The following is a 25,595-nucleotide window of genomic DNA, read 5'->3' on the forward strand; positions in this document are numbered from 1 at the left end:
CATCTCCCGGTGGCCCCGCCCCGTCACCGGACACCAGAGGTCCACCTCTCCTTGGATGGAGCAACCAATTACCAAACGTATTTTGAAGCCAAGCAACAGGCCGCCGTCTCCAAGCTCCAGGAGCAAATGGCAGGCCGCCTCCAAGTATTCACTGACGAATCCGTCATGCCATTAGGAACCGCAGCGGCTGCTTGTGTCATCCCATCCCCGGGCCGTTAGCAAGCAGTGCCTACTACCCTTCCCGGTGAGCTCGACGGCAGCGGAGCTGGCGGGACTACGCCTGGCAGTGGACCTGCTGGCTCAGAATGTCCCTGCTGAGCCAATTTCAGTCCTGCGCGACAGCAAGGTTTCCCTGCAGACGCTGCCCAACCACCGCGTGCAGGGCTCACCAGGAGGTCTTTCTCTTCTTGTGTAGTCTGGATGCTTTGAGTCTCGACAGCTGGGAACAGCTGCTTGTCATTGAAGTCTGGACTCGATTCTATTGATACATCACACGCTTCCGCGGCTGCTCACCACCTTTCTCAACGTCGGCGTCTAATGACGTATGGCACTAAGAACCCGTTCTTGCAATCCTTGTCTGACTTGGGGTGGTGACCGTCGCACAGCGTGCATCTATAATTGCACTGGTGAACCTTATCTGGGTTCTTGATCTCGAAAACATTTTCAGATGGTTTCAGTATGGTTCAGACAGACGTCAGACTAATGTCCCAGCTTTTTAAAGACCAAACAAATGTCGATGTGCTCGCGCTAAAGGAAGAACTGAAATTGAGGGACCATATCTCACTTATCTCGGCACTTTTTATCTTTCTAACGCAATGATGATTGTCCTAGGGTCTTTTTTTTCTGGGCCTGCAGAACCAGCGGGTCTTTCGAATTCACAATCTTTCGCGCCACATTGTCCTGGGTATTGCTTACGAGGATCCCTGAAATCGCTCCTTTAGAAGTGTCGTGGGGTACCGTGGCCTACGTGCTAACCTCGAAAAATTTGCCTCTAATGTCAATTTTCTTGGCCTATCTTGAATCTCAGTCTTTGTCCGGAGTGCTTGCCACTATAATATTCTCTTTGAAGTTTGATTAGATTATGTCCCGTATGGCCTTTTTTCCCGCATTGTCGCCTGTACTATTCCATCAGCCACGGCTACAGCACCGATTCTCGAGATGTCTAATCCTCCACGGGGTAGTAGCACAATTTCGCTAAAGTCCTTGGGGAGAGCCCCCATGCGTCCCCCTTGCGCGATTTTGTGCTCGGTGTCATTTCTACTACGACTGGCTCGAGTATCTCCCCCAACGGCAGCCTTAGTCGAACCCTTGGCCACGGGAACGTTAACCGCGGTAAGCTCATTCCTTGAGCGTCTCACTTCGACTTCGTTCCAACCCATGAAACCCGGGCAATCCTCTGGAGAGATGTTTTCTCCATCAACTTGGTATTCCATCGTCAGTGGCCGCTCCTTGAATGCGGAGAGCGTTGAGTCACGTAGCACCGGGCCGGCACATCAGCAGCAATAGCCTCCAGAAGTTAGGCTGAAATTCTTCGGTGGTAATTTTGTGCAAATATGTCCAAAAAATTGTTTAAACGTCAACTCACCAGCACAAAGATACTGTCTACTAATTCCTCGAAAGCTTAGGCACACGATAAATAAAAAACTCGGAAAATATCTGTGGTTTTCACAGTAAAACATTCTGGAAAGCAGGAGCCAATCTTCTCGTGTGCACACTACACTCGGCTACAACATTTCTTGGCCCTGAAGTGAAAGCTACGGAGGCAGATCTTCGGCACATGTAGCACTACGCGAAGTAGTCGGTATTAGCACGCGTGGAGAGGTAAAGGAGAAAAAAGGAGCACGTGCATGCATAGTAAGGGTGGTCACGCCGACCACCGAATCGAGCTCGACCATAATATGATCCATATCTGGAAATTCTGGGTCTGAACGCGGATCGAGCTCGAGTCGTTCGCATGGTAAAGGGTGTTCTACGTCACAGGCACGCATCTGCTTGTGAAGAGAGCGAAAATAATTTCCCCTGTTTGGAAAATCAGTGAAAGTAACTTACATGCTTTACAAGCACACGCGTTCTGTATACATGCTTCTCAATACAAAATTATAAACGTAGGAGACCCTAAAGCTTCGCCTTTAGGAGTTGAAAGCGATATTAATATCCTGTTCATAACGTGTACTTCGAACACTATAGCTGCCTGAAAGATTTTCGACTTGCTCAGTACCTACTACATGACCTTTAGGAAATAGACGCAGTAGCGTGTGTGCCTTTTGTAGTGGGCGTCCTGGTTTAAACCCTGAAGCTATCATAATAGTCACATGTTCTGAGGCGCACTGGCAATGGGTGCTTCTACCAAGCATTATTACTGCAATACTTTATGTTTATGTTGCATTGTGAGTCCTGGACGCGTGTGTTTCTAAAGCATCAAACCTACTTTCACTTCATTTCCAAGCAGAAGAAATTGTTTTCACTGTATTCACAAGCAGACACGTACGTGACTGTGTGGTAGAACATGTACTCGCCACGCAAACAACCCGGGTTCAATCACCCCTCGGACCCAACAATTTTAATTCGGTCCCCACTCTCAATCAGGATTTTATTATCATTTAGCTAATTTGCATAGTTCCCGACATTTCATTGATGCATAAGATGATTTTTCACTCACAAACAACGACGCTGACCCTGATATTGACGCCGGAATTTCTGCGAAACAAGCTCGTTAGCGCTATCTCGTTAATATTGCCGTTATAATGTGTGGTAGAAGCGTGCATTGCCATCGGGCGTCACAACATATGATTATCAAGACTTCGTGGTTCAAAACCAGTCACCGACTACAAAAGGCACACATGCTGCGCCCATTTCACTAAGGCAACCTAGTGCTGCACAGCAAGTTCAAAAATATTTCATGCACTAAGTGCACAAAGAATGCACTTGGGACAAGATATCGCTATCACGTTCAACTCTATATGCAAAGCCTAATGAGCCTCATAACAGAAGGGCTGCTGAACTTTCATTTAAAATACGATTCTTTTTATACAGAATCAGCGTGAAAAAAGCGAGCTTACAATCCCAGAGCAGCGGTACCCATAAACAAATGGTCGACAAGTTGGCTTAATTGCAGCTCAATATTGCGATTGACTGCACTTGGCCAATTGTGAACGAGCGGCACGTGGAAAGTGCGAAACTCAGGTTCCTGAAAAGTGCTTCTACATATTGTAATTTAGCGCAACTTGGTGTCCCTAGAAATGCCCACTCATTCAAACGCACGCTTTCACTCATTCGAGCACGCTACCACTCAAGAAACGGACGCCAGACCAAAAATTCTTAAGTGGTAGCGTTTGTGATTTTATGAGTGTTTAAGAAAAAGGGGTTAACGATAAAGACAGCTCAGTACTCTACTATGGGAGTGTCCCACTTCGCACTTGCACAATGGAGGGTTCCTGTACTTGGTAATGGGGATGCCAAGTAGCGGCGAATTACTGACAATATGACGAGTTAGCAAAAAGCTCAGCAAAAAGATATAGTAAGATACGGCAACTGCAAATTTTTTTAATTTCGCATAGAGTTACTGTATATGCTGCTACCTAAAGGTAGCGTATACTGTATTTCTAAATTTGCTCTACGTTCTACGCCATCTACCGCCTTACTTAGAAAGCCCCCCCTCCCCCTTACTCCAGCGAAGTGCGTGCTGACGCTGAGAATCAAACCTCACTCTTGCAGACACTGCAGATGTCAAGGTTAACATCTTCTGTAACAAAATACTACACTAAGGTACATACCCTGGACATAAAGATCGTTAACGCTTGCATACCTTGAAGGGTCACGGTGCTAGCGCTCCATGCCTTTGCGTATGACAAAATGAAAAAAGTCCAAGAGCTGCCCCGCTGTGACTAGCTATACTATTACAAAAGTTATAATCGTTGATAAAACCAGAATGCAGCTTGAAGCCAAAGATCAATTAAATGCATGCGCTTAATATCACTCGAACTGCCGCTAAGTGTTTTCAGCGTTCAACCTCGAATAAAAAACTACGCATCAATGAAAAACACACGATATGTATATTCGCTGTGGCACGACATGCAACGTACAAAACAATATGGAGAAATTTAGAAAAACATAACTTATATAAAAGTCCGCTGATGGAACATGCAAGGATTCAAAATGTGTCAATCCAAAATCAAAACGCAAATGTAAGTGAAACAAGAGTCCGGTTGCGGCAAGGCTTTAAAGAAGTTCAGGTCATGACGTTCCTGGAGACCGGTGTCGAATAGACGACCAGGGGGGACCTCTATAGCAATTGAGCAATATGGCGTGCATTTGTGCGTACTTCGAACATTTGCTCACCGTACGTGCCGTAAGACGTGTCCAGGCTGTGCAAGAAACAGTAGAGCTGTGAATCGTCCAGCTTGTCTTGGAAAAACAATTTTCGAATCTTGAAAAAGGTCACCCCCGTAAGCAAGCTGTCGCTTCCCGCTTGGTGTTGTAATCCGACTCTTTCGATCTGCAGCTGCCCAGACACTTCCTGCAGGCTTCTCCTGAGGCTTCCGCAACTCTTCATTAGGTACATGATATCGTAAATGCAATGAAAATAAAGTTTTAGCTTCTCGAAGAAATCTGTCTCAGCCACAGGCAGGTTTTCGCCGGTAAGCATCTCCAACAGGTAGCCGAAGTCGTAGCCACTGTGAAATGTGAGCCACTTAAACTCGTCTGATAGAACCAATCTTGAAGTTATGAGTAACTGGGCAAACACAAACCGTTCAATGCGTTCCTCTTCATGCCTGTGAAAATTTATACCGGACTGGACAAGGAGGTCAATCGAGTCTTGCGCGAACGTGTCTTTCGACAAGCAACACTTGAAGGAGAACTGCCAGATAGAGATGTGTTCGGGCTTGTTGCCATGCTCGTCGAAAAATGTGATGCCCAGGTGGATAATCTTGAGAAAGTTCACATTGAAACTCATATTTGGTCTTATTAGTCGGTGAGGCTTCGGAATATTCCAACGGGCTGCGTTACGACGCCAGAGAACTCAGCATCCATTGCGTTATAGCTGTACCTCTGGACCAGGCACCTGAAGGTGTAGAACTCTTCCTTGAGGTTGGAGGCCCAAACATCGCGGATTTCGCAGGCCCTGTCGTCTATGGACAAGGCGCTTATACTGGTACCATCAGAGCTGCTGCTACTGAAGCTCAACTTACTGAACGCTTCACGTACACCAGACACGGTTCACTCGCAGCGGGTCTTCGAACCTTTGCTGCCAACTCGCAGGGGGCCTTCGAACCTTTGCTGCCAACAAGCAAGATGCTAATGGCGATTCCTTTTCAGTGGACCTTGGTGCTCGTGCCTTCTTAGAAACTGAGCGCTGGGTAACTGGTGCGTTACGATGATTATGATGATGATGTTGATGATGCCTCCACTGTGGCTATTGCCCACTCAGGGGGATTGGCCCAAAATTGAGGATAGGAAATTTGAGGCCTTTAGAATGATACCTAATCCTAACAGAACGAGGATAAGCACACGTAAAAACAGAAAGAGGGCAATATTTTTTTGCCAATTCAACCAGGCAGAATAATATATATCTCATATTGAAATTGCAGTAATTTTGACCACGTTTAAAATTGATGTTTAGAATTTGCTTAATATTATTATAATAACAATTATCCAACTTAGAATTTAGAGGCTCATTCGTTTTGTTTCACGAAGATAACTGCAAAGGGCATTAAAGGCATTTCTGTAGCTGTAGCCCACAACCGGAGCACCAAAAGAGAGTATATTCTCAATGGGGAAGGGCAGCCCAAGGTTAGCAAATGGGATGACAAGGAGACGTTTCTTTTAATAGACTGGATTGGCGACATGACAAAAAATAATGGTCTATTGATTCCAGATCTGAACAAAAGCTGCATAGGGGAGATATTCCCAGACCAGCCCTCTGTGAATATAGATTCAAAAGGGGCACACGGCATCGCAGTCTTGTTAGCATGACAACTAGTTGTCCAGTATGACACCAGCTGGATTTCCATCGATATCTGAAATGTCTAAATTCAGTGCATGGTGTTACTGATTCCATGGCATCAGCCCTGAGTACAAATTTTCGATATCTTATAGCCGTTATACTGGACAGCACCGGAAGCACAGAAGGTATAGGGCGGTGTCGTGCCCACCTCATGTTTTTGATGTCACTAAGAAATTGTTGTTCCTTCCTGCCTTAACGTATTCTAGTATAGTTGATCTGCTTCATTTAGTCGCTGGAGACGTAGAGAAGAACCCAGGTCCCGCTTTTGCCGATCTGTCGCGCTCCATGGCTTCGGTTCTGGAAACAGTTCGCAGAATCGAAGAGGGTCAGAGCGCTATACTGCGGGAACTTCAGGGCTTAAAGGAAAAACAGGTTGCGACTGACCTTGAAATCAAGAGTTTAAATGAAAGGGTCGGGACACTGGAAGCGGCCTACTCTCCGGTCGCTCCTAATGAAACAAACGCTTCAAATGTTTCTGACATCGTCAATCAACTAAAAAGGATAACGTCGCGGTGCGATGATACCGAAAATAGAATGCGACGTTTCAATATACTTTTTTTGGCATTGAAGGTGATGAGAAGGAAGATTCGACGGCGACGGAACTAAAGATCTTATCTTTCTGTTCCAAAAATCTTGACATCACAATGACTGGTTCACAATTTATATGGTACATAGGTCAGGTCGCTTTGCTTCAAACAAATGTGGGCCTAAAATAGCAAAAATGACCGCCTTAAAGGACAAGCAAAACATTCTGGCTTCCGCCCGCAAACTAAAAGGGTCAAAATTTGGAATAAGCGAATACTTTTCGCCCTCAACACGTCAAGCAAGAAAGAAATTGCTGGAATATGCCAGGGGAAAGGCTAAACCTTATAGATTATCGGTTGATAAGCTCCGAATAGATAGAGAGACATACGTTTTTGACTCCTCCACGAAATCTGTTGTTTTATCTTCACGATAGCTAGAGAAAAAGAGGAATAAGTGTGGTCGTAGTAACCCATCGAAACCCACCTCCACTTTTATTTTATCAGTTTTATTCACTTACTTCAGAAGTCTTCTACCGAAATGCGACCTAGTTTCATCCTTCCTTGATGACAGCTGTCCAAAAGTCGCAGCACTTACAGAGACTGGGTTGTGCCCTAATATCAGGGACAAGGAATTGCTGTTTGATAAGAACTACACCATTTATAGGCGTGACCGCACACAAAGGAGAGGTGTAGCGGTACTGCAAGCCATTAAGAACGACATTGCATCATTCATAATTGATACGTTCTCTGATCTGGAAATAGTATGGGCAGTATGTAGGGCTCACACCAAGAACATACTAATAGGCGTTTGCTATCGTCCACCCGATGCTAGTCAGCTATTCCCAGATGATTTGCGAAAGAGCATCTCGGCCGCAATCAAGGGATGTCCTACGGATCACGTGTACCTTTTTAGTGACTTTAACTTCCCAATATCGACTGGCCCACTTTATCATCACCCTGCCAAACTTCAAATGATTTCATTAACCTTTCGTTGGATTTCAACTTTTCACAAGTGGTTAATAGACCCACACGTGGTACTAATGTTCTAGACTTGGTGCTAACCACCGCCCCTGATACGATAGGCACAATCGAATACTGTGATGGTTTTAGTGACCACAATCTCCTGCAACTCACCATCCACAAACCGGTACCAAACATAGGTTCCATGGCTACGAAGTTCATTCGTGACTACAATAGAGCGGACTACATAGCATGAACAATGAATTAGCGGCCTTCTTCATCAGTCTTTTATACAATCTTTCTCTCTTCAGTCTGTGGCTGAAAATTGGCTTGCATTTAAGAACAAAATGTCAGAGTTGGTGGACAGGTATGTGCCTCTCATCTCTATTGCTCACGATAACAAATATCTCTGGTTCAGTTCATCACTGCGCACACTGCGAAATAAAAAGAAGCGGTTTTACACTGCAGCCAGACCTTCATCCAGCGCGCCTTCCTGGGAAAGGTACAATACATGCCTGAAAGAATATTCATCGGCTATAAGTACCGCCAAAAACAAGTACTACTTGTAGCGAGAGAGGAAGACGGGACGGCGGCCGACGTGGTCGTGTCGTTCTCTCGCCACTTTATTCCACGCCTGAAGCGGAGCTGCGTGGCTTTCCACGTCCGACACACCAAGTGCCCTAGCTTGTTCAAATCCTCGCGCAGCTCGAGCTAGCATCAGCTGCGCGAGAGGCGCGACGCGGTGATTGAGAAATGATGATGGTGATAATGGCACTACATACTCACATGACCTATCCTCCCTCCTGCAGTCAAACCCACGAAAGTTCTGGCAAACCATATCTCCTGGAAATGAATCGCGACAAATCTGTCTCTTCAATGACGACAACACACCACTAACAGATGAGCAATGCTCGCCCGAGTTCAAAAAATTTTTCCGTGAGTATTTACTAAAGAAGATCACCTAAATGTGCCTTATGTTCCAGATTTATGTTACCCTTACATGACACCAATAACGGTCACTGAGGATAGAGTTGCGTGTCTCATAAATAACCTTAAACTATCAACATCGGCGGGTGTAGATAATTTAAACGCTAAGATATTGAAAAATACCCTACCGCTTTCTAGCGAAATACTATGCAGAATATTTAATCAATCTCTGTCGACTGGAATATTACCTAAAGACTGGAATATTGCCAGGGTTATTCCGGTATTCAAAGCTGAAAAGAAAAATCAACCAGACAACTACGGCCCCATCTCCCTAACTTGCATATCCTGTAAAATGCTAGAGCACATAATTGCATCGCACATCTACCACCACTTGGAGACTAATAATTTCTTTTTCATAAATCAACATGGATTTCGTAAAAATATGTCATGTGATACGCAACTGTTTGAACTTACTACTGACTTGCACTTTAACATGGACAACAATCTACAAACAGATAGCATATTTCTTGACTTTTCCAAAGCTTTTGACCGGGTCGCCCATTGTCGTTTGTTTTCAAAATTAAATTCCCTTAGAATGGACTCTGCTAGCTTATCTTAGATTAGAAATTTCTTATCGTCTCGCCAACAATTCACCGTAAATAATCACTGTGTTTCTCCCTTAGCTGATGTAACTTCCGGAGTCCCTCAAGGTAGCGTTCTAGGCCCTTTACTCTTCCTTATTTACATTAATGAGCTGCCCAACAGTATTTCCTCAAGTATTAGGTTTTTCGCCGATGACTGTATCATTTATAGAAGAATAACATCTCCCGAGGATCACAACATCCTGCAAAGTGAAATTAACCTTATAAATATGTGGTGTCAAAAATGGCTCATGGTATAGAACTCCGGAAAATGTAAACTCATTTCTTTCACCCGCAAACAATCGAACTCTGATTTTTCCTACGTCATTAACAACTCTGTCATAACTCAAGTTCAGTCATTCAAGTATCTAGGGATAATCTTGACTCTCAATTTTCATGGCGCCCTCACATTACCGCTCTCTGTGCTAGCGCATCTCAAACACTTGGATACACTCGTCGTAACCTCCGTAAATCGCCACCTGACATTCGCAAGTTAGCGTGCCTTACATTCATTCGCCCGCAGTTAGAATTCGCCGCATCTATTTGGTCCCCTTATCAAGACTACTTAAATACTAACTTAGAGCTTGTTGAAAACCGTGCCACTCGTTTTATTAGCGAAAAGTAGGAACGAAAACCCAGTATCACTAAAATAAAACTAACTTTCGCTGCACCCTCTTCAGGTTTGCCGGTGTGTTTCCCTTTTATGTCTGCCTCAAGAATACCTTCAAAACACCAGGCCTCATTCTCTCCCTTTGAAATCTTCACTGCGCATGTCTAGGCGGCTCCATAATCGTGGCAGTTTCGAGCGCATATTCGGCAACACAAAGGCGTTTACTTGTTCTGCACTGCCACCACCATCCAGCTTTGGAATGATCTACTTGGTGATATCACTTCGATCACAAATCGCAAAGCCTTTCACTATCACCTACTCGAACATTTCATGCTTGCGTAGTTATTGATTGATTGATTTGTGGGGTTTAACGTCCCAAAACCACCATATGATTATGAGAGACGCCGTAGTGGAGGACTCCGGAAATTTTGACCACCTGGGGTTATTTAACGTGCACCCAAATCTGAGCCCACGGGCCTACGACATTTCCGCCTCCATCGGAAATGCAGCCGCCGCAGCCGGGATGTGAACCCGCGACCTGCGGGTCAGCAGCCGAGTACCTTAGCCACTAGAACATTGCGTAGTTATTTCTCTTTCATTCTCTCTAGATGTGTTATCTTATGTTTCAAATTGTTTAACGTTGTATCATGTTGCATTGTAGTATTGTAAACGCTGCCAAAATTTTCTTTATTTCACAATCACTAACTGTTCATGTTAATTAAGTTCGCGTTTTGCGCACGCTCTTCCTTTGTTGAGTATTTCTACTGGGGTGTTACTATTGCTTTTCTGGCAGTTGTTTAGATCACAGTGCACTTTCCAAATTGTGCCATCTTGATTTCATCTTTTTATATTTGTTTCAAGTCATGTTGTGCCATGTATCGCCCCCCTTACACAATGCTCCGATTAGGAGCCTGTAAGGTATTGTGAATAATGCCATTCCAGCTAATGAGCCCGCCATTTCATTCAACTCTAACCCACAATGTCCAGGTACCCATAATAGTTTTCGGAGCTTAAGCTGTGGTGGAATTGGCGTAAGGAATGCCCTTAAGGCATCTGATTGAGATGAAACTGTCAGTGACGTACATACGGACAGGGGGTCTAAAATTATTATAGCAGTGTGGGTGTACAAAGTTACTTTTCGTAGTGCTAGAACAATTGCCAAAAGTTCAGCTTCAAAAACAGGTGTAAAGTCTGGTAGTCTTACTGAAAACGACCTGTCGAGTGGAGAAGAGTAAATACCTACTCCTGCCTTCTCATATATTACTGAAGCATCAGTGGCTTATACATTATTTGTTTCCACGTTTGCAAGGTAATCTTGCAAGCGGCTATTTAGGACACTGTGTGATTAAAATTTAGGCTTAAGAAGCACTGCATCTGCTCTCTCCTACACTCTCTCGCACCACGTGCTTGGTTGCTAGAGGAGAGGTTAAGCACGCGCCCGCAGCTGCTGCTATGGAAGAGGGGGTGAAAGCTGAAAGTGGCGTTTGCCACGCACAACGCTGGATGCTTTTAAACAGCTGAGTAATAAATGCATTCGCATTTAAAAATGACACCTCCAGCTATCAGGAGATCGCTGCGGGTGACCCTGGACGCAGTGATTGCCTACTTGTGAAGGCATCGGACTCATGGTCTCCGCCACCAAGACCGAAGCCTTGCTGATCCATCCGCTGGCGGCAGCACGACGCTACGTGAAAACTGAGATCCGGCAACAACTGCCTGCATTGGAAGCTGACTGTGAGGCACCAGAGCTTCGCCGTCGACCACCGGCTCACATGGACCCCAGCTGCCAAGCTCGCCAGCACAGAGATCCAACGTGTCCAGGAGGCCATCAGCAAGCTCCAACAGCGTGGCCGGGGTTGCTCCACCAAGTTGGCACTACGGCTCATCCAGGTTTTGGCGTCCTCGGTATGTTGCGCCTACCCGCTGGTGGCCTTGACACCTGCCAGGAGAATGTACCTGGAAGGACATCCCAGGAGAGCAGTGGGGGCCATCCTGGGTCTCCCCATATACTCCCCTGAGACAGCGACCCTGGCCGATGCCCGAGAGTAGTGTCTGTCCTTGTGCATGCTCCAGCGTGCGTAGAGGAACATGGACCGGCTTACATGCCACCGACGGCAAGACCTTCATGGAGCGCCTTCACAGCTATCCGAGATCACGGATTGGCACTCTCTGCGCATTCTGCCACCAGATGGTCCCAGATCCGCAAGTCCCTGTGGCCCCACCCCGTCACCAGACAACTGAGGTCCGCCTTTCCTTGGATGGAGCAACCAATCACCAAACGCCTTTTGAAGCCCTGAAATAGGCCGCCGTCTCCAAGCTCTAGGAGCAAATGGCAGGCCGCCTCCAAGTATTTACCGACGAATCCGTCATGCCATTAAGAACTGCAGCGGCTGCTTGTGTCATCCCATCCCCGGGCCGTTAGCAAGCAGTGCCGACTACCCTTCCCGGTGAGCTCGACGGCAGCGGAGCTGGCGGGGCTACGACTGGCAGTGGACCTGCTGGCTGAGAATGTCCCTGCTGAGCAAATACCAGTCCTACGAGACAGCAAGGTGGCCCTGCAGACGCTGCCCAAACAGTGTGCAGGGCTCACCAGGAGGCCTTTCTCTTCTTGTGTAGTCTGGATGCTTTGAGTCTCGACAGCGGGGAACAGCTGCTTGTCATTGAAGTCTGGACTTCATTCCATTGATGCATCACACGTTTCCGCGGCTGCTCGCGAGCTTTCTCAACGTCTGCGTCTAATGACATATGGCACTCAAAACCTGTTCTTGCAATCCTTGTCTGACTTGGGGTGGTGACCGTCGCACAGCGTGCATCTATTATTGCACTGGTGCACCTTATCTGGGTTCTTGATCTCGCAAACATTTGCAGATGGTTTCAGCTGAGTTCCGACAGACGTCAGACTAATGTCCCAGCTTTTTAAAGACCAAACAAATGTCGATGTGCTCGCGCGCTAAAGGAAGAACTGAAAGTAAGGGACCATATCTCACGAATCACGGCACTTTTTGTCCTTCTAACGCAATGATGATTGTCCCAGGGTCTTTGTTTTTCGGGGCCTGCAGAACTAGCGGGTCTTTCGAATTCAATCTTTCGCGTCATTATGTCCTGAGTATTGCTTATAGGATGATCCCTGAAATCGCTCCTTTAGAAGTGTCGTTGGATACCTTGGCCTATGTGCTAATCTCGAAAAATTTGCCTCTAATGTCAATTTTCTTGACCTATCTTGAAACTCTATCTTTGTCCGGAGTGCTTGCCATGATAATATTCTCTTTGAAGTTTGATTAGATGATGTCCCGTATGGCCTTTTTCCCGCATTGCCGCCTGTACTATTCCATCAGCCACGGCTCCAGCACCAATTCTCGAGATGTCTAAACCTCCACGGGGTAGTAGCACAATTTCGCTAAAGTCCTTGGGGAGTGCCCACGTGCGTCCCCCTTGCGCGATCTTGTGCTCGGTGACGTTTGGTCACCTTTGGTCTCACATTTGGTCTTATTCACATTTGGTTTTATTCTCACATTCTCACATTTGGTTTTATTAGTCGGTGAGGCTTCGGAATATTCCAACGGGCTGCGTAACGACGCCAGAGAACTCAGTATCCATTGTGATGTAGCTGTACCTTTGGACCAGGCGCCTGATGGTGTAGAACTCTTCCTCGAGGTTGGAGGCCCAAATATCGCGGATTTCTCAGGCCCTGTCGTCTATGGACAAGGCGCTTATACTGGTACCATCAGAGCTGCTGCTACTGAAGCTCAACTTACTGAACGCTTCACGTACACCAGACACGGTTCACTCGCAGCGGGTCTTCGAACCTTTGCTGCCAACTCGCAGGGGGCCTTCGAACCTTTGCTGCCAACAAGCAAGATGCTAATGGCGATTCCTTTTCAGTGGACCTTGGTGCTCGTGCCTTCTTAGAAACTGAGCGCTGGGTAACTGGTGCGTTACGATGATTATGATGATGATGTTGATGATGCCTCCACTGTGGCTATTGCCCACTCAGGGGGATTGGCCCAAAATTGAGGATAGGAAATTTGAGGCCTTTCGAATGATACCTAATCCTAACAGAACGAGGATAAGCACACGTAAAAACAGAAAGAGGGCAATATTTTTTTGCCAATTCAACCAGGCAGAATAATATATATCTCATATTGAAATTGCAGTAATTTTGACCACGTTTAAAATTGATGTTTAGAATTTGCCTAATATTATTATAATAACAATTATCCAATTTAGAATTTAGGGGCTCATTCGTTTTGTTTCACGAAGATAACTGCAAACGTCATTAAAGGCATTCCTGTAGCTGTAGCCCACAACCGGAGCACCAAAGGAGAGTATATTCTCAATGGGGAAGGGCAGCCCAAGGTTAGCAAATGGGATGACAAGGAGACGTTTCTTTTAATAGACTGGAACGGCGACATGACAAAAAATAATGGTCTATTGATTCCAGATCTGAACAAAAGCTGCATAGGGGAGATATTCCCAGACCATCCCTCTGTGAATATAGATTCAAAAGGGGCACACGGCATTGCAGTCTTGTTAGCATGACAACTAGTTGTCCAGTATGACACCAGCTGGATTTCCATCAATATCTGAAATGTCTAAATTCAGTGCATGGTGTTACTGATTCCATGGCATCAGCCCCGAGTGCAAATTTTCGATATCTTATAGCCGTTATACTGGACAGCACCGGAAGCACAGAAGGTATAGGGCGGTGTCGTGCCCACCTCATGTTTTTGATGTCACTAAGAAATTGTTGTTCCTTCCTGCCTTAACGTATTCTAGTATAGTTGATCTGCTTCATTTAGTCGCTGGAGACGTAGAGAAGAACCCAGGTCCCGCTTTTGCCGATCTGTCGCGCTCCATGGCTTCGGTTCTGGAAACAGTTCGCAGAATCGAAGAAGGTCAGAGCGCTATACTGCGGGAACTTCAGGGCTTAAAGGAAAAACAGGTTGCGACTGACCTTGAAATCAAGAGTTTAAATGAAAGGGTCGGGACACTGGAAGCGGCCCACTCTCCGGTCGCTCCTAATGAAACAAACGCTTCAAATGTTTCTGACATCGTCAATCAACTAAAAAGTATAACGTCGCGGTGCGATGATACCGAAAATAGAATGCGACGTTTCAATATACTTTTTTTGGCATTGAAGGTGATGAGAAGGAAGATTCGACGGCGACTGAACTAAAGATCTTATCTTTCTGTTCTTAAAATCTTGACATCACAATGACTGGTTCACAATTTATAGGGTACATAGGTCAGGTCGCTTTGCTTCAAACAAATGTCGGCCTAAAATAGCAAAAATGACCGCCTTCAAGGACAAGCAAAACATTCTGGCTTCCGCCCGCAAACTAAAAGGGTCAAAATTTGGAATAAGCGAAGACTTTTCGCCCTCAACACGTCAAGCAAGAAAGAAATTGCTGGAATATGCCAGGGGAAAGGCTAAACCTTATAGATTATCGGTTGATAAGCTCCGAATAGATAGAGAGACATACGTTTTTGACTCCTCCACGAAATCTGTTGTTTTATCTTCACGATAGCTAGAGAAAAAGAGGAATAAGTGTGGTCGTAGTAACCCATCGAAACCCACCTCCACTTTTATTTTATCAGTTTTATTCACTTACATCAGAAGTCTTCTACCGAAATCCGACCTAGTTTCATCCTTCCTTGATGACAGCTGTCCAAAAGTCGTAGCACTTACAGAGACTGGGTTGTGCCCTAATATTAGGGACAAGGAATTGCTGTTTGATAAGAACTACACCATTTATAGGCGTGACCGCACACAAAGGAGAGGTGTAGCGGTACTGCAAGCCATTAAGAACGACATTGCATCATTCATAATTGATACGTTCTCTGATCTGGAAATAGTATGGGCAGTATGTAGGGCTCACACCAAGAACATACTAATAGGCGTTTGCTATCGTCCACCCGATGCTAGTCAGCTATTCCCACATGATTTGCGAAAGAGCATCTCGGCCGCAATCAAGGGATGTCCTACGGATCACGTGTACCTTTTTAGTGACTTTAACTTACCCAATATCGACTGGCCCACTTTTTCATCACCCTGCCAAACTTCAAATGATTTCATTAACTTTTCGTTGGACTTCAACTTTTCACAAGTGGTTAATAGATCCACACGTGGTACTAATGTTCTAGACTTGGTGCTAACCACCGCCCCTGATACGATAGGCACAATCGAATACTGTGATGGTTTTAGTGACCACAATCCCCTGCAACTCACCATCCACAAACCGGTACCAAACATAGGTTCCATGGCTACGAAGTTCATTCGCGACTACAATAGAGCGGACAACATAGGCATGAACTATGAATTAGCTGCCTTCTTCCATCAGTCTTTTATACAATCTTTCTCTCTTCAGCCTGTGGTTGAAAATTCGCTTGTATTTAAGAACGAAATGTCAGAGTTGGTGGACAGGTATGTGCCTCTCATCTCAATTGCTCACGATAACAAAAATTCCTGGTTCAGTTCATCACTGCGCAAACTGCGAAATAAAAAGAAGCGGTTCTACACTGCAGCCAGACCGTCATCTAGCGCGCCTTCCTGGGAAAGGTACAATACATGCCTGAAAGAATATTCATCGGCTATAAGTTCCGCCAAAAACAAGTACTACTCACATGACCTATCGTCCCTTCTGCAGTCAAGCCCACGAAAGTTCTGGCAAACCATATCTCCTGGAAATGAATCGCGACAAATCTGTCTCTTCAATGACGACAACACACCACTAACAGATGAGCAATGCTCGCACGAGTTCAACAATTTTTTCTCGTTAGTATTTACTAAAGAAGATCACCTAAATGTGCCTTATGTTCCAGATTTATGTTACCCATACATGACACCAATAACGGTCACTGAGGATAGAGTTGCGTGTCTCATAAATAACCTTAAACTATCAACATCGGCGGATGTAGATAATTTAAACGCTAAGATATTGAAAAATACCCTACCGCTTTCTAGCGAAATACTATGCAGAATATTTATTCAATCACTGTCGACTGGACAATTACCTAAAGACTGGAATATTGCCAGGGTTATTCCGGTATTCAAAGCTGAAAAGATAAATCAACCAGACAACTACGGCCCCATCTCCCTAACTTGCATTTCCTGTAAAATGCTAGAGCACATAATTGCATCGCACATCTACCACCACTTGGAGACTAATAATTTCTTTTTCATAAATAAACATGGATTTCGTAAAAATATGTCATGTGATACGCAATTGTTCGAACTTACTACTGACTTGCACTTTAACATGGACAACAATCTACAAACAGATAGCATTTTTCTTGACTTTCCAAAGCTTTTGACCGCGTCGCCCATTGTCGTTTATTTTCCAAATTAAATTTCCTTGGACTGTACTCCTCTAGCTTATCTTGGATTAGAAATTTCTTATAATCTCGCCAACAATTCACCGTAAATAATAACTGTGTTTCTCCCTTAGCTGATGTAACTTCCAGAGTCCCTCAAGGTAGCGTTCTAAGCCCTTTACTCTTCCTTATTTACATTAATGACCTGCCCAAATATATTTCCTTAAGTATTAGGTTTTTCGCCGATGACTGTATCATTTATAGAAGAATAACATCTCCAGAGGATCACAACATCCTGAGAGTGAAATTAACCTTATAAATATGTGGTGTCAAAAATGGCTCATGGTATTGAACTCCGGAAAATGTAAACTCATTTCTTTCACCCACAAACAATCGAACTCTGATTTTTCCTACGTCATTAACAACTCTGTCATATCTCGTGTTCAGTCATTCAAATATCTTGGGATAATCTTGACTCACAATTTTCATAGCTCCCTCACATTACCGCTCTCTGTGCTAGCGCATCTCAAACGCTTGGATACACTCATCGTAACCTCCGTAAATCACCACCTCACATTCGCAAGTTAGCGTACCTTACCTTCATTAGCCCGCAGTTAGAATTCGCCGCATCTATTTGGTCCCTTTATCAAGACTACTTAAATACTAACTTAGAGCTTGTTCAAAACCGTGCCGCTCGTTTTATTACCGGAAAGTACCAACGAAAATCCAGTATCACTAAAATAAAACTGCAACTTTCGCTGCACCCTCTTCAGGTTTGCCGGTGTGTTTCCCTTTTATGTCTGCCTCAAGGATACCTTCAAAACACCAGGCCTCATTCTCTCCCTGTGAAAAACCCACTGCGCATGTCTAGGCGGCTTCATAATCGGGGCAGTTTCGAGCGCATATTCGGCAACACAAAGGCGTTTACTTGTTCTGCGCTGCCACACGCCATCCAGCTTTGGAATGATCTACCTGGTGATATCACTTCGATCACAAATCGCAAAGCCTTTCACTACCGCCTACTCGAACATTTCATGCTTGCGTAGTTATTTCTTGTTCATTCTCTCTAGATGTGTTATCTTATGTTTCAATTTGTTTAACGTTGTATCATGTTGCATTGTAGTATTGTAAACACTGCCAAAATTTCTTTATTTTACAATCACTAACTGTTATGTTAATTAAGTTCGCGTTTCGTGCACGCTCTTCTTTTGTTTAGTTTTTCTACTGGCGTGTTACTGTTGCTTTTCTGGCAGTCGTTCAGATCACAGTGCACTTTCCATATTGTGCCATCTTGATTTATTCTTTTTATATTTGTCTCAAGTCATGTTTTACCATGTATCGCCCCCCTTACACAATGCTCCAATTAGGAGCCTGTAAGGTGTATTGAATAATGCCATTCCAGCTAATGAGCCCGCCATTTCATTTAACTCTAACCCGCAAATTCCAGGTACCCATAATAGCTTTAGGAGCTTAAGCTGTGGATGAATTGGCGTAAGAAATGTCCTTAAGGCATCTGGGTGATATAAAACTGTCAGTGACGTACATACGGAGAGGGGGTCTAAAATTATTATAGCAGTGTGGGTGTACAAAGTTAGTTTTCGCAGTGCTAGAACAATTGCCAAATGTTCAGCTTCAAAAATGGGTGTAAAGTGTGTTAGTCTTAATGAAAACGACCAGTGAAGCGGAGAAGAGTAAATACCTACTCCTGCCTTCTCATCCATTGCTGAAGCATCAGTTGCTATTACATTATTTGTTTCCATGTGTGCAAGGTAATCTTACAAGCGGCTATTTAGGACACTGTGTGATTGAAATTTAGGCTTAAAGGGAAAAATCTCATCATATTTCTTTATGAGATTTTGAATTGGCTCGTTAGCTGCAGGTATATCTCAAATTTTTACGTTTATTCTGTCTAGTTGCTTCTGAACAAAATTAATTTGTGGTGCATGAAAATGTGACCAATGATCAAGAAAAAGAGAGTCCGGGTCGTTGACGAATACATATACTGATCGTCTTACCGAATAGCTAAAAATTTTAGATAAGGCTGAAGCGTTAGGATACAGAATCGACAAGGCAAAGTTGGTAAGCGCGCCTCCTAGTACAAAACATTGATCGCAACAAACTTAGGGAGCCCTATAGTCGCAGGGCCTCATACTCCAAAACAATCAAAGGTTTAAGCTTAAAAGCCGGGCCACCTGAGAATAACACACATCCAAATTTTAGTATGGGACGCATTACATTTCGTAAATCATAAGCAGAGTGTCCCCGCGTAAAGCATTGCGTCTACTGGTCAATCTGCGAATCATGCCTAAGGCACGTTGTGCCGTACATGCCCTACTCTCTATGTGAGGAGCCCAGTGTAATTTATCATTATAAAGCATTCCCAAATAATTAAGCGACTCAACTTGCGGAATAGGCTCTCTTAAAACATATAATAGACGAGATAAGATCTGTTAATGGAAATAGCAACATTCCACTTTTGTTTACATTTAGTGACAAGCATATTGTCTCTAGCCACCCCTCTAACAAATTCATATACCTCTGCAGTTTTTGATAGATGGAATGATTGTCAATGTCTGCTGCAAAGAAGGCAATGCCATCAGCATACACATATACATGCACATCCTGGCTGTAAGGGATTGAACTCATTAAGATGTTGAATAATATTGGAGACAAAACAGCCCCTTGGGGAACACCGCGAGTTTGTTTAAATTTTGTCGAAGCGCAGCAATTTTTAAAGCAATAAAAAAACCTTGCTCTCACACATTCACCCAGGCACGCAATATTACACTTTGGGAAATTCTGGCTTAGAAGTATCTCCAATATCACTAATAATTCCACACTGGCATAAGCTTTGGCGATGTCCAAAGTCAAAAGAGCAGCATGTTGCCTTGTTTAGCGAACATGTTGGATACAGCTTTCTAAATCAGCGTGGGCAAACCATATCGAACAGTGTTCTCTGGAGCCAACTTATTAGGGTTTAATAATTTATTTTCTGTCATCCAGCTTGTCATTCTCTTATGAAGCACCCTCTCAAGAAGCTTTACCATATTAGAAGTAAGGGAATCTTGTATGTATTCTATGGTATAGCCTAAACCTTGTTTCTTTTGTATCGAAATTATTTTGCTTATTTCCAATACTATGGAATCAAGGCGCACTTAACGAGTAATTTAAAGTGTTCAGGAGGTCACCTGGTGATAATTCAAATAATAATTTCATCATGGCAGCTGTAATTCCGTCTGCACCGGGAGCTGATGAGGGAAAATTTCGAAGAATCTGAGCTAACTCTTCAAATGTAACTCTAGTAAAATTTGTTATTAAAATGGGAGGTCTTAGATTATACAGCATGCTTGATGTGAATCGACACTCTAGTTCTTTTGCAATGATTTCCAAAGATTTCTTCATATCATCGGGCGACACGATTTCACAGACTGCATTGGTTGGAGATGACAGAATTTTACGCGAGGTGAGGAACCTAAATCGGGCACTTTTGTTTTCAGGGTTAAAAAGATGGTCATAATGATTTCTATCATATTTGTCTTTAGCTAAGAAAACTGTGCACTTAAAAATTGCAGCATCAACTTGTTATTGGACCAATTTATTGAACACTGATTATACAAAAGTACTTCCACGTGGCCTGTCGTCGTCGGTAATCCCGTGCGCACTCAGAATTCTACCACGGACTCTGATTTGTGCTGTTTGCAGACTTAACTACGAATTCAGCTTTTTTATACGTTCTTTTGAGCAATGCACATAGTCTCATCGCTTTTGTGTTTTCTGTCTTTTAATAATGACTGGTCAAGGCAGATTCCAAATCTTGTTTAAATTTATCATATTTTATATATACTCGGTTCTGACTGCATGATGGTGTTGTAGGGCAAACAATATCAGATATTACTGTCAAGTGATCACTGTTGGTGGCACAATCCAAGACAGTTCATGACGAACTAGTGAGGGAAGAACTAAGAAAACTTAAATCCAATGCTGAGCGAGACATGTCACTAATGAAAGTACGGTTTCGGGAATACAGGCACTATAAATCGTTATCTGCTGTCCTCTCCCACAATCAGTTACCACAACCATCGGATCGAAAACCCCAACAGGTAGGGTGGGAATCGAAATTACCCACCAGAATTTTATGTCTACAACGAGATGTCAGTGTAACGCCCAAACATCGTGTGTCTAGAACCCATGTGGGGAATATGATTTGACTAATAAGTAAGGCAGGCAACCTGTCAAAGTGATTTTGAAGACGAAAATTTCACTTTCCAGTGACATATGCTTATACGTGATTTTAGCCTTCAGACTTATTTTATTATAATAAAAAATGCCAGGCCTCCACCTTTCGATGGACGGTCTAGACGGAAATATTTATATCTATTTATTGAAAGGTCTGATGTTCTAAAAGCAGGTTTCTTGTAAAGCAATTATATCTGGATTGAATTTCAATGCTAAAAATGATAAATCGATTACTGCTGAATAAATTGATCAGCAATTTCAGTGAAGAATTTTAAGTGACCCTATGGTTTGGCTAAAATAGTTCCGGTGACTGCCTTACTTAAGATACTGTCTTTTAGAAAGTCGTTGTTAGATTGGGTGTCCCTTTGGTATTTCTTAGACTTTGAGTGCCTAGGCTAAGTACTTTTTTTGCTCAAAGGGGATCTTGAGCGCTTTAGTGATCGGGGGTCCATCTCCATTTCATCTGATTCTGACATGTGTTCCCCGGTAGCTTTGCTTTGACCCAGAGTGAGTTCACCAGATGCACTCTCAACTTGAGCACCATGTGAGAAGGTAAATGAGATTACCTCTTTTGAAGGACCTTTACTTTCGCTACTGTGAGTAGGTGGGCTGAGATTTTCAGCTATGCCCAATAAGTGGGCCATCTGGTTCGTGAGTATAAGGGTCAACGTCTCATAAAGGCTTCCAGCTGGGCATTTCATCGCCTTTTTCATTGCTTAATCAATTGCTTCCGCACTAGAAGCAGAGAGCGACCCTTTCATTGCTGGTATATGACGGGCTGTAATACTAGCATAATCTAAGTTTCGTGCTTGAATTTCTTATTGCTGTTCTTATGCTTCATCAAACTTTCTTAAGCTCAAAACTGTGATACCTTTGTCGAATTGAACCACGAATATCCAAATAAAATTCAGGGTTCATAGCATGACAGTTATTATCAACGTGTAACAGTCTTTGTCCAGAAATTCTGATTTCATGACTTCAGTCATGTTGTTCTTTAAATGCGTGTAAGTTTACTAGCTTAGAAAGGTACCAGAGCAAGGCATAGCTAAAAACATGGTGTCGTCCTTTGTTTTCAAGCTAATAACAGAACATTTACCCCCATTGCTTCAATTATGTAGTTAAACTAGTAATACTGGCCCATACTAGTGTTGCACAAGCTAGTTTCCGACGAATTTGCAGCACAATGTCAACTGATCATACTCACACAGTACAAGGTAACACTTTAAGCGTGCCACAACACGGCGTCACTGTGAGGTTGTGATTTACCCTCTGGTCATTCTCGTGATAAAGAATCGCGATATGACAGATTGCGATGTGTGTGAGCGTGTCTTTTGGTTGTGCACAGCATAAATATTCTTAGTCCAGTATGCGAAACGGCTCATACAGAACACTTCGTGGGCTATAGCTGGTTCTAGAACTACCGCGTGATTGGTGGGAATAAACCTAATCGATCTCACGTACTACCCGCTTCGTGAACCGCGTCTCAAATTCTCAGGCTCTTTTGTTAGGTTGTATATTATTGTTACCTTTGATACAGAAATGATGATCTAACATTACCCGCCATTGCTATAGCTATATCCTTGTCAAACATGACCATTGGATTGCATATGTGTAGGTTATATCTCTTACATCTGCAAAGAGCTTTACGCAACGCGCAGGAGCTTACACAGCCCTTGTAGTTTTGCCGGTAAACATCACCCAGAAGTGATAAAGCTTTTTGTTTGTCTATATGGCGTAAAATAATAAGAAGAAAAAACAATATGCCTCACCAGCTGCTGTGCAGAGTGCACAATGTGATACTCTAGGTGTCACATTCACGAGCCAGCCCAAAACATTGAAATTTGAACCTGTGTGCAGCTTAAGAATCCACAAAAATGAATTTAGTGCAATTCATGCGCCTTGCTGCGAAGTCATTTTCTTGTTATTGTTTGGTCCGGTGACTTTTTATTATTGTTGCGCCACATTTGCTGAGTGAAATCAGCTATACAAGGAGACTAAAGTGTACTGATACTTGAAGTTATTCTGCGCAATCAATACTGTGTGGCTTGTATGCGTGTAAGGAGAAGCACAAGGCCCTGAGACACAAACAAGTCCTTGCGTAAAAAAAATGAGGAAGGTGGAATGCCTTTCACCTTTTTTACGGAGGCGTTATAGCATCAATATATAATGTAGAACATCTCTCGTTTCATAGGCATTTCTGCCAAAATGCGTAACCGTGGTACACAGGTACGACAAATGCCTGGTTCAGCACAACATCGCAAGATGACACCTTGTGGTGAAAATGGAAAAAATAGCTTTCATTTATTGACCGTATTTTTGCACTTATCACAGTCCTAAACGGCTAAGTAAATTGAAGATAAAGACTTAATTTAAGATACCCCCTCAGTATTTCATTGCACACAGGTAGCTTCAGATATTTGCACTCTTGTCTGTACGCATATTGTGCAGTTTAAAGAAAAGTATGTGTCGGTATAAGGTGCTTTGCTTTATTTTCCTTATGATTTCTTGGAATGAATGCGGTCTTGAACATGGTTGGTATTTTGACATTTTGCCATGCAGCATTCCATCATATTATCCATGTTTAGAATGGGAGAGAGTGTGAGGTAGCCATACATAGGGATGGTCACACTACGTGTTAATGGCGTACGCAAACACGTGACTGACGGTCATGTGAGCAAACATAATATCAGAGTGTCCGAAGATGCAGCACATAGTTTAGGCGAAAACTTAAGAGCGAGCCATTGAGCTCCAGATCACGTCATACTTCCCAAATTCTTTAGTGAACTCACAAGCGCAAAATTTATCAGTTGGGTAGTTTTAACTTCAACCTTCGTTCACCGGTGCGAGTGTTGAAGCGGGTGTTACTCCAGATGCTAATGAATGTGATTTGTAGAGACTATCCGAAGGAAAAGTTCAATTCAGAGTATACTGCCTGACCTTAGGTTGTTGTTTTATCAAGGTGCTGTGTTGCATTTTGCTTTTAATGAACTGAAACAAACTGTCGTTTGTTTCGTGTGCTGCCCATGTTCTCAGCATGTTCAGCTGGGAACCTCATTTGCCTCTATAGATTATGTATCTCACCACGAAACTATTTCACTGCCACAGCTGCACCATCTAATGAATGCATTTATTGTTTCCATGTGTGTCTCAAACTGCAACTTGCGAATCTTCGTATTAATGCACTCTAGTTCTCGTTGCTTCGTGTATATGCGTGTTTCGCATTCTTGAAAATGGTCATCCACAGATGAAATGTGTGATGTGAAGAATATTACAAGCACCTGAAGACAAGGGTTTGCATTTTCTTCCAGCCCCTGTAGGCCGACATCGAGTGTAGAAGCCTTGCACGAATTATGTATGATGTACAGATGCAATACAACAAACAAGAGTTCTTTTATATCCTGGATTGTGTCTGTCGTCACTGTTTTCGCCTTACTCTTGTTTTCTTAAGACGGGTCCAATAACCAAACAACGAGCGAGCCTTGTGGTCAAGGCGGTCGAGAAAAAAAATAAAAAGCGTTCTATCGTCTGCGGCATCTTTTTTTTCTTTCACCTAAGCAATAGGATGACTGCTCTGTTCTTAAAGAAAAGCGCCTTGTAACAATATCGGTCATAAAAAAATTTAACGGCAAATTGCTACGAGAAGTAATGCACCTGAAGTTTTGTTTCCTGTAGTTAGTATTTAAACGACGCCCTATCAAGGCTATGTGGATGTACTAACACTCATTATTGAGCGAGTGTATCGAATGTATTAAAAATGCTAGTGACACACTATAAGATAGTTAACGTGACAATATTTTGCGCAAACGGTACTTAATTATTCATATTACTTCACATTTATGAACATGCAGAGGCATATCCATGTGACGTGCAAGGTCGGACTTCTCCTCCAGCTCTCTCACTGCACAGCCTGCAGCCGCTTTGGCGTCTCCTTTTTTATTATTCTTGTTGTGCTTCACATCGACAAAATCTGTAAAATACTGCTGCAGCTCCGTCCCTGACTGTACAAAATGGTGAATAACTGTTCAGGAAAAATGTTACGCTCTTCATCCCAACGAGCCGCCAAAATCCGGTGTGCATTCGAATTATAGCCGAACTTCTATAACCGGAGACGCTTATCAAAGCCTGGACTACCTACAGTCGTTGCATCTCGGTTGTTCTTTTTGTCTGTATTGTTTTCTGTCTGCAACATCCGAAGGATATCTGCAAGGGATTTAATGAGGATGCAATAATTTCGAATGCAAATGGACGTCCACGAAACATCCTATAAAACAAAACCCGAGAGACTTTTCCAAACGGCTACAGACGGTTATATACGTCTTTGTCTAAGAGAACACCTAAAGTAGACATTTTCAAAAGAGAAGAATAGCGCCTCAAATGTG

General features: G+C 43.5%; 2 protein-coding genes across 2 annotated transcripts in view; one reads left to right on the forward strand and one right to left on the reverse strand.

Annotated features, from left to right (window-relative positions):
• Positions 1-25,595, forward strand: part of LOC119187546 (large ribosomal subunit protein eL14) — a 223,761-nt gene that overhangs the window by 33,180 nt on the left and 164,986 nt on the right. The window lies entirely within an intron of this gene.
• On the reverse strand, positions 1,080-16,342 carry LOC142775186 (CCR4-NOT transcription complex subunit 7-like). Its single transcript, XM_075876528.1, is given in 5 exon segments — positions 1,080-1,448; positions 4,322-4,961; positions 13,187-13,346; positions 15,896-15,949; positions 16,291-16,342. Coding segments are annotated over 5 exon segments (1,275 nt in total).

The sequence above is a fragment of the Rhipicephalus microplus genome, chromosome X, assembly GCF_043290135.1.
Source record: "Rhipicephalus microplus isolate Deutch F79 chromosome X, USDA_Rmic, whole genome shotgun sequence".
In the NCBI taxonomy this organism is placed as follows: domain Eukaryota; kingdom Metazoa; phylum Arthropoda; class Arachnida; order Ixodida; family Ixodidae; genus Rhipicephalus; species Rhipicephalus microplus.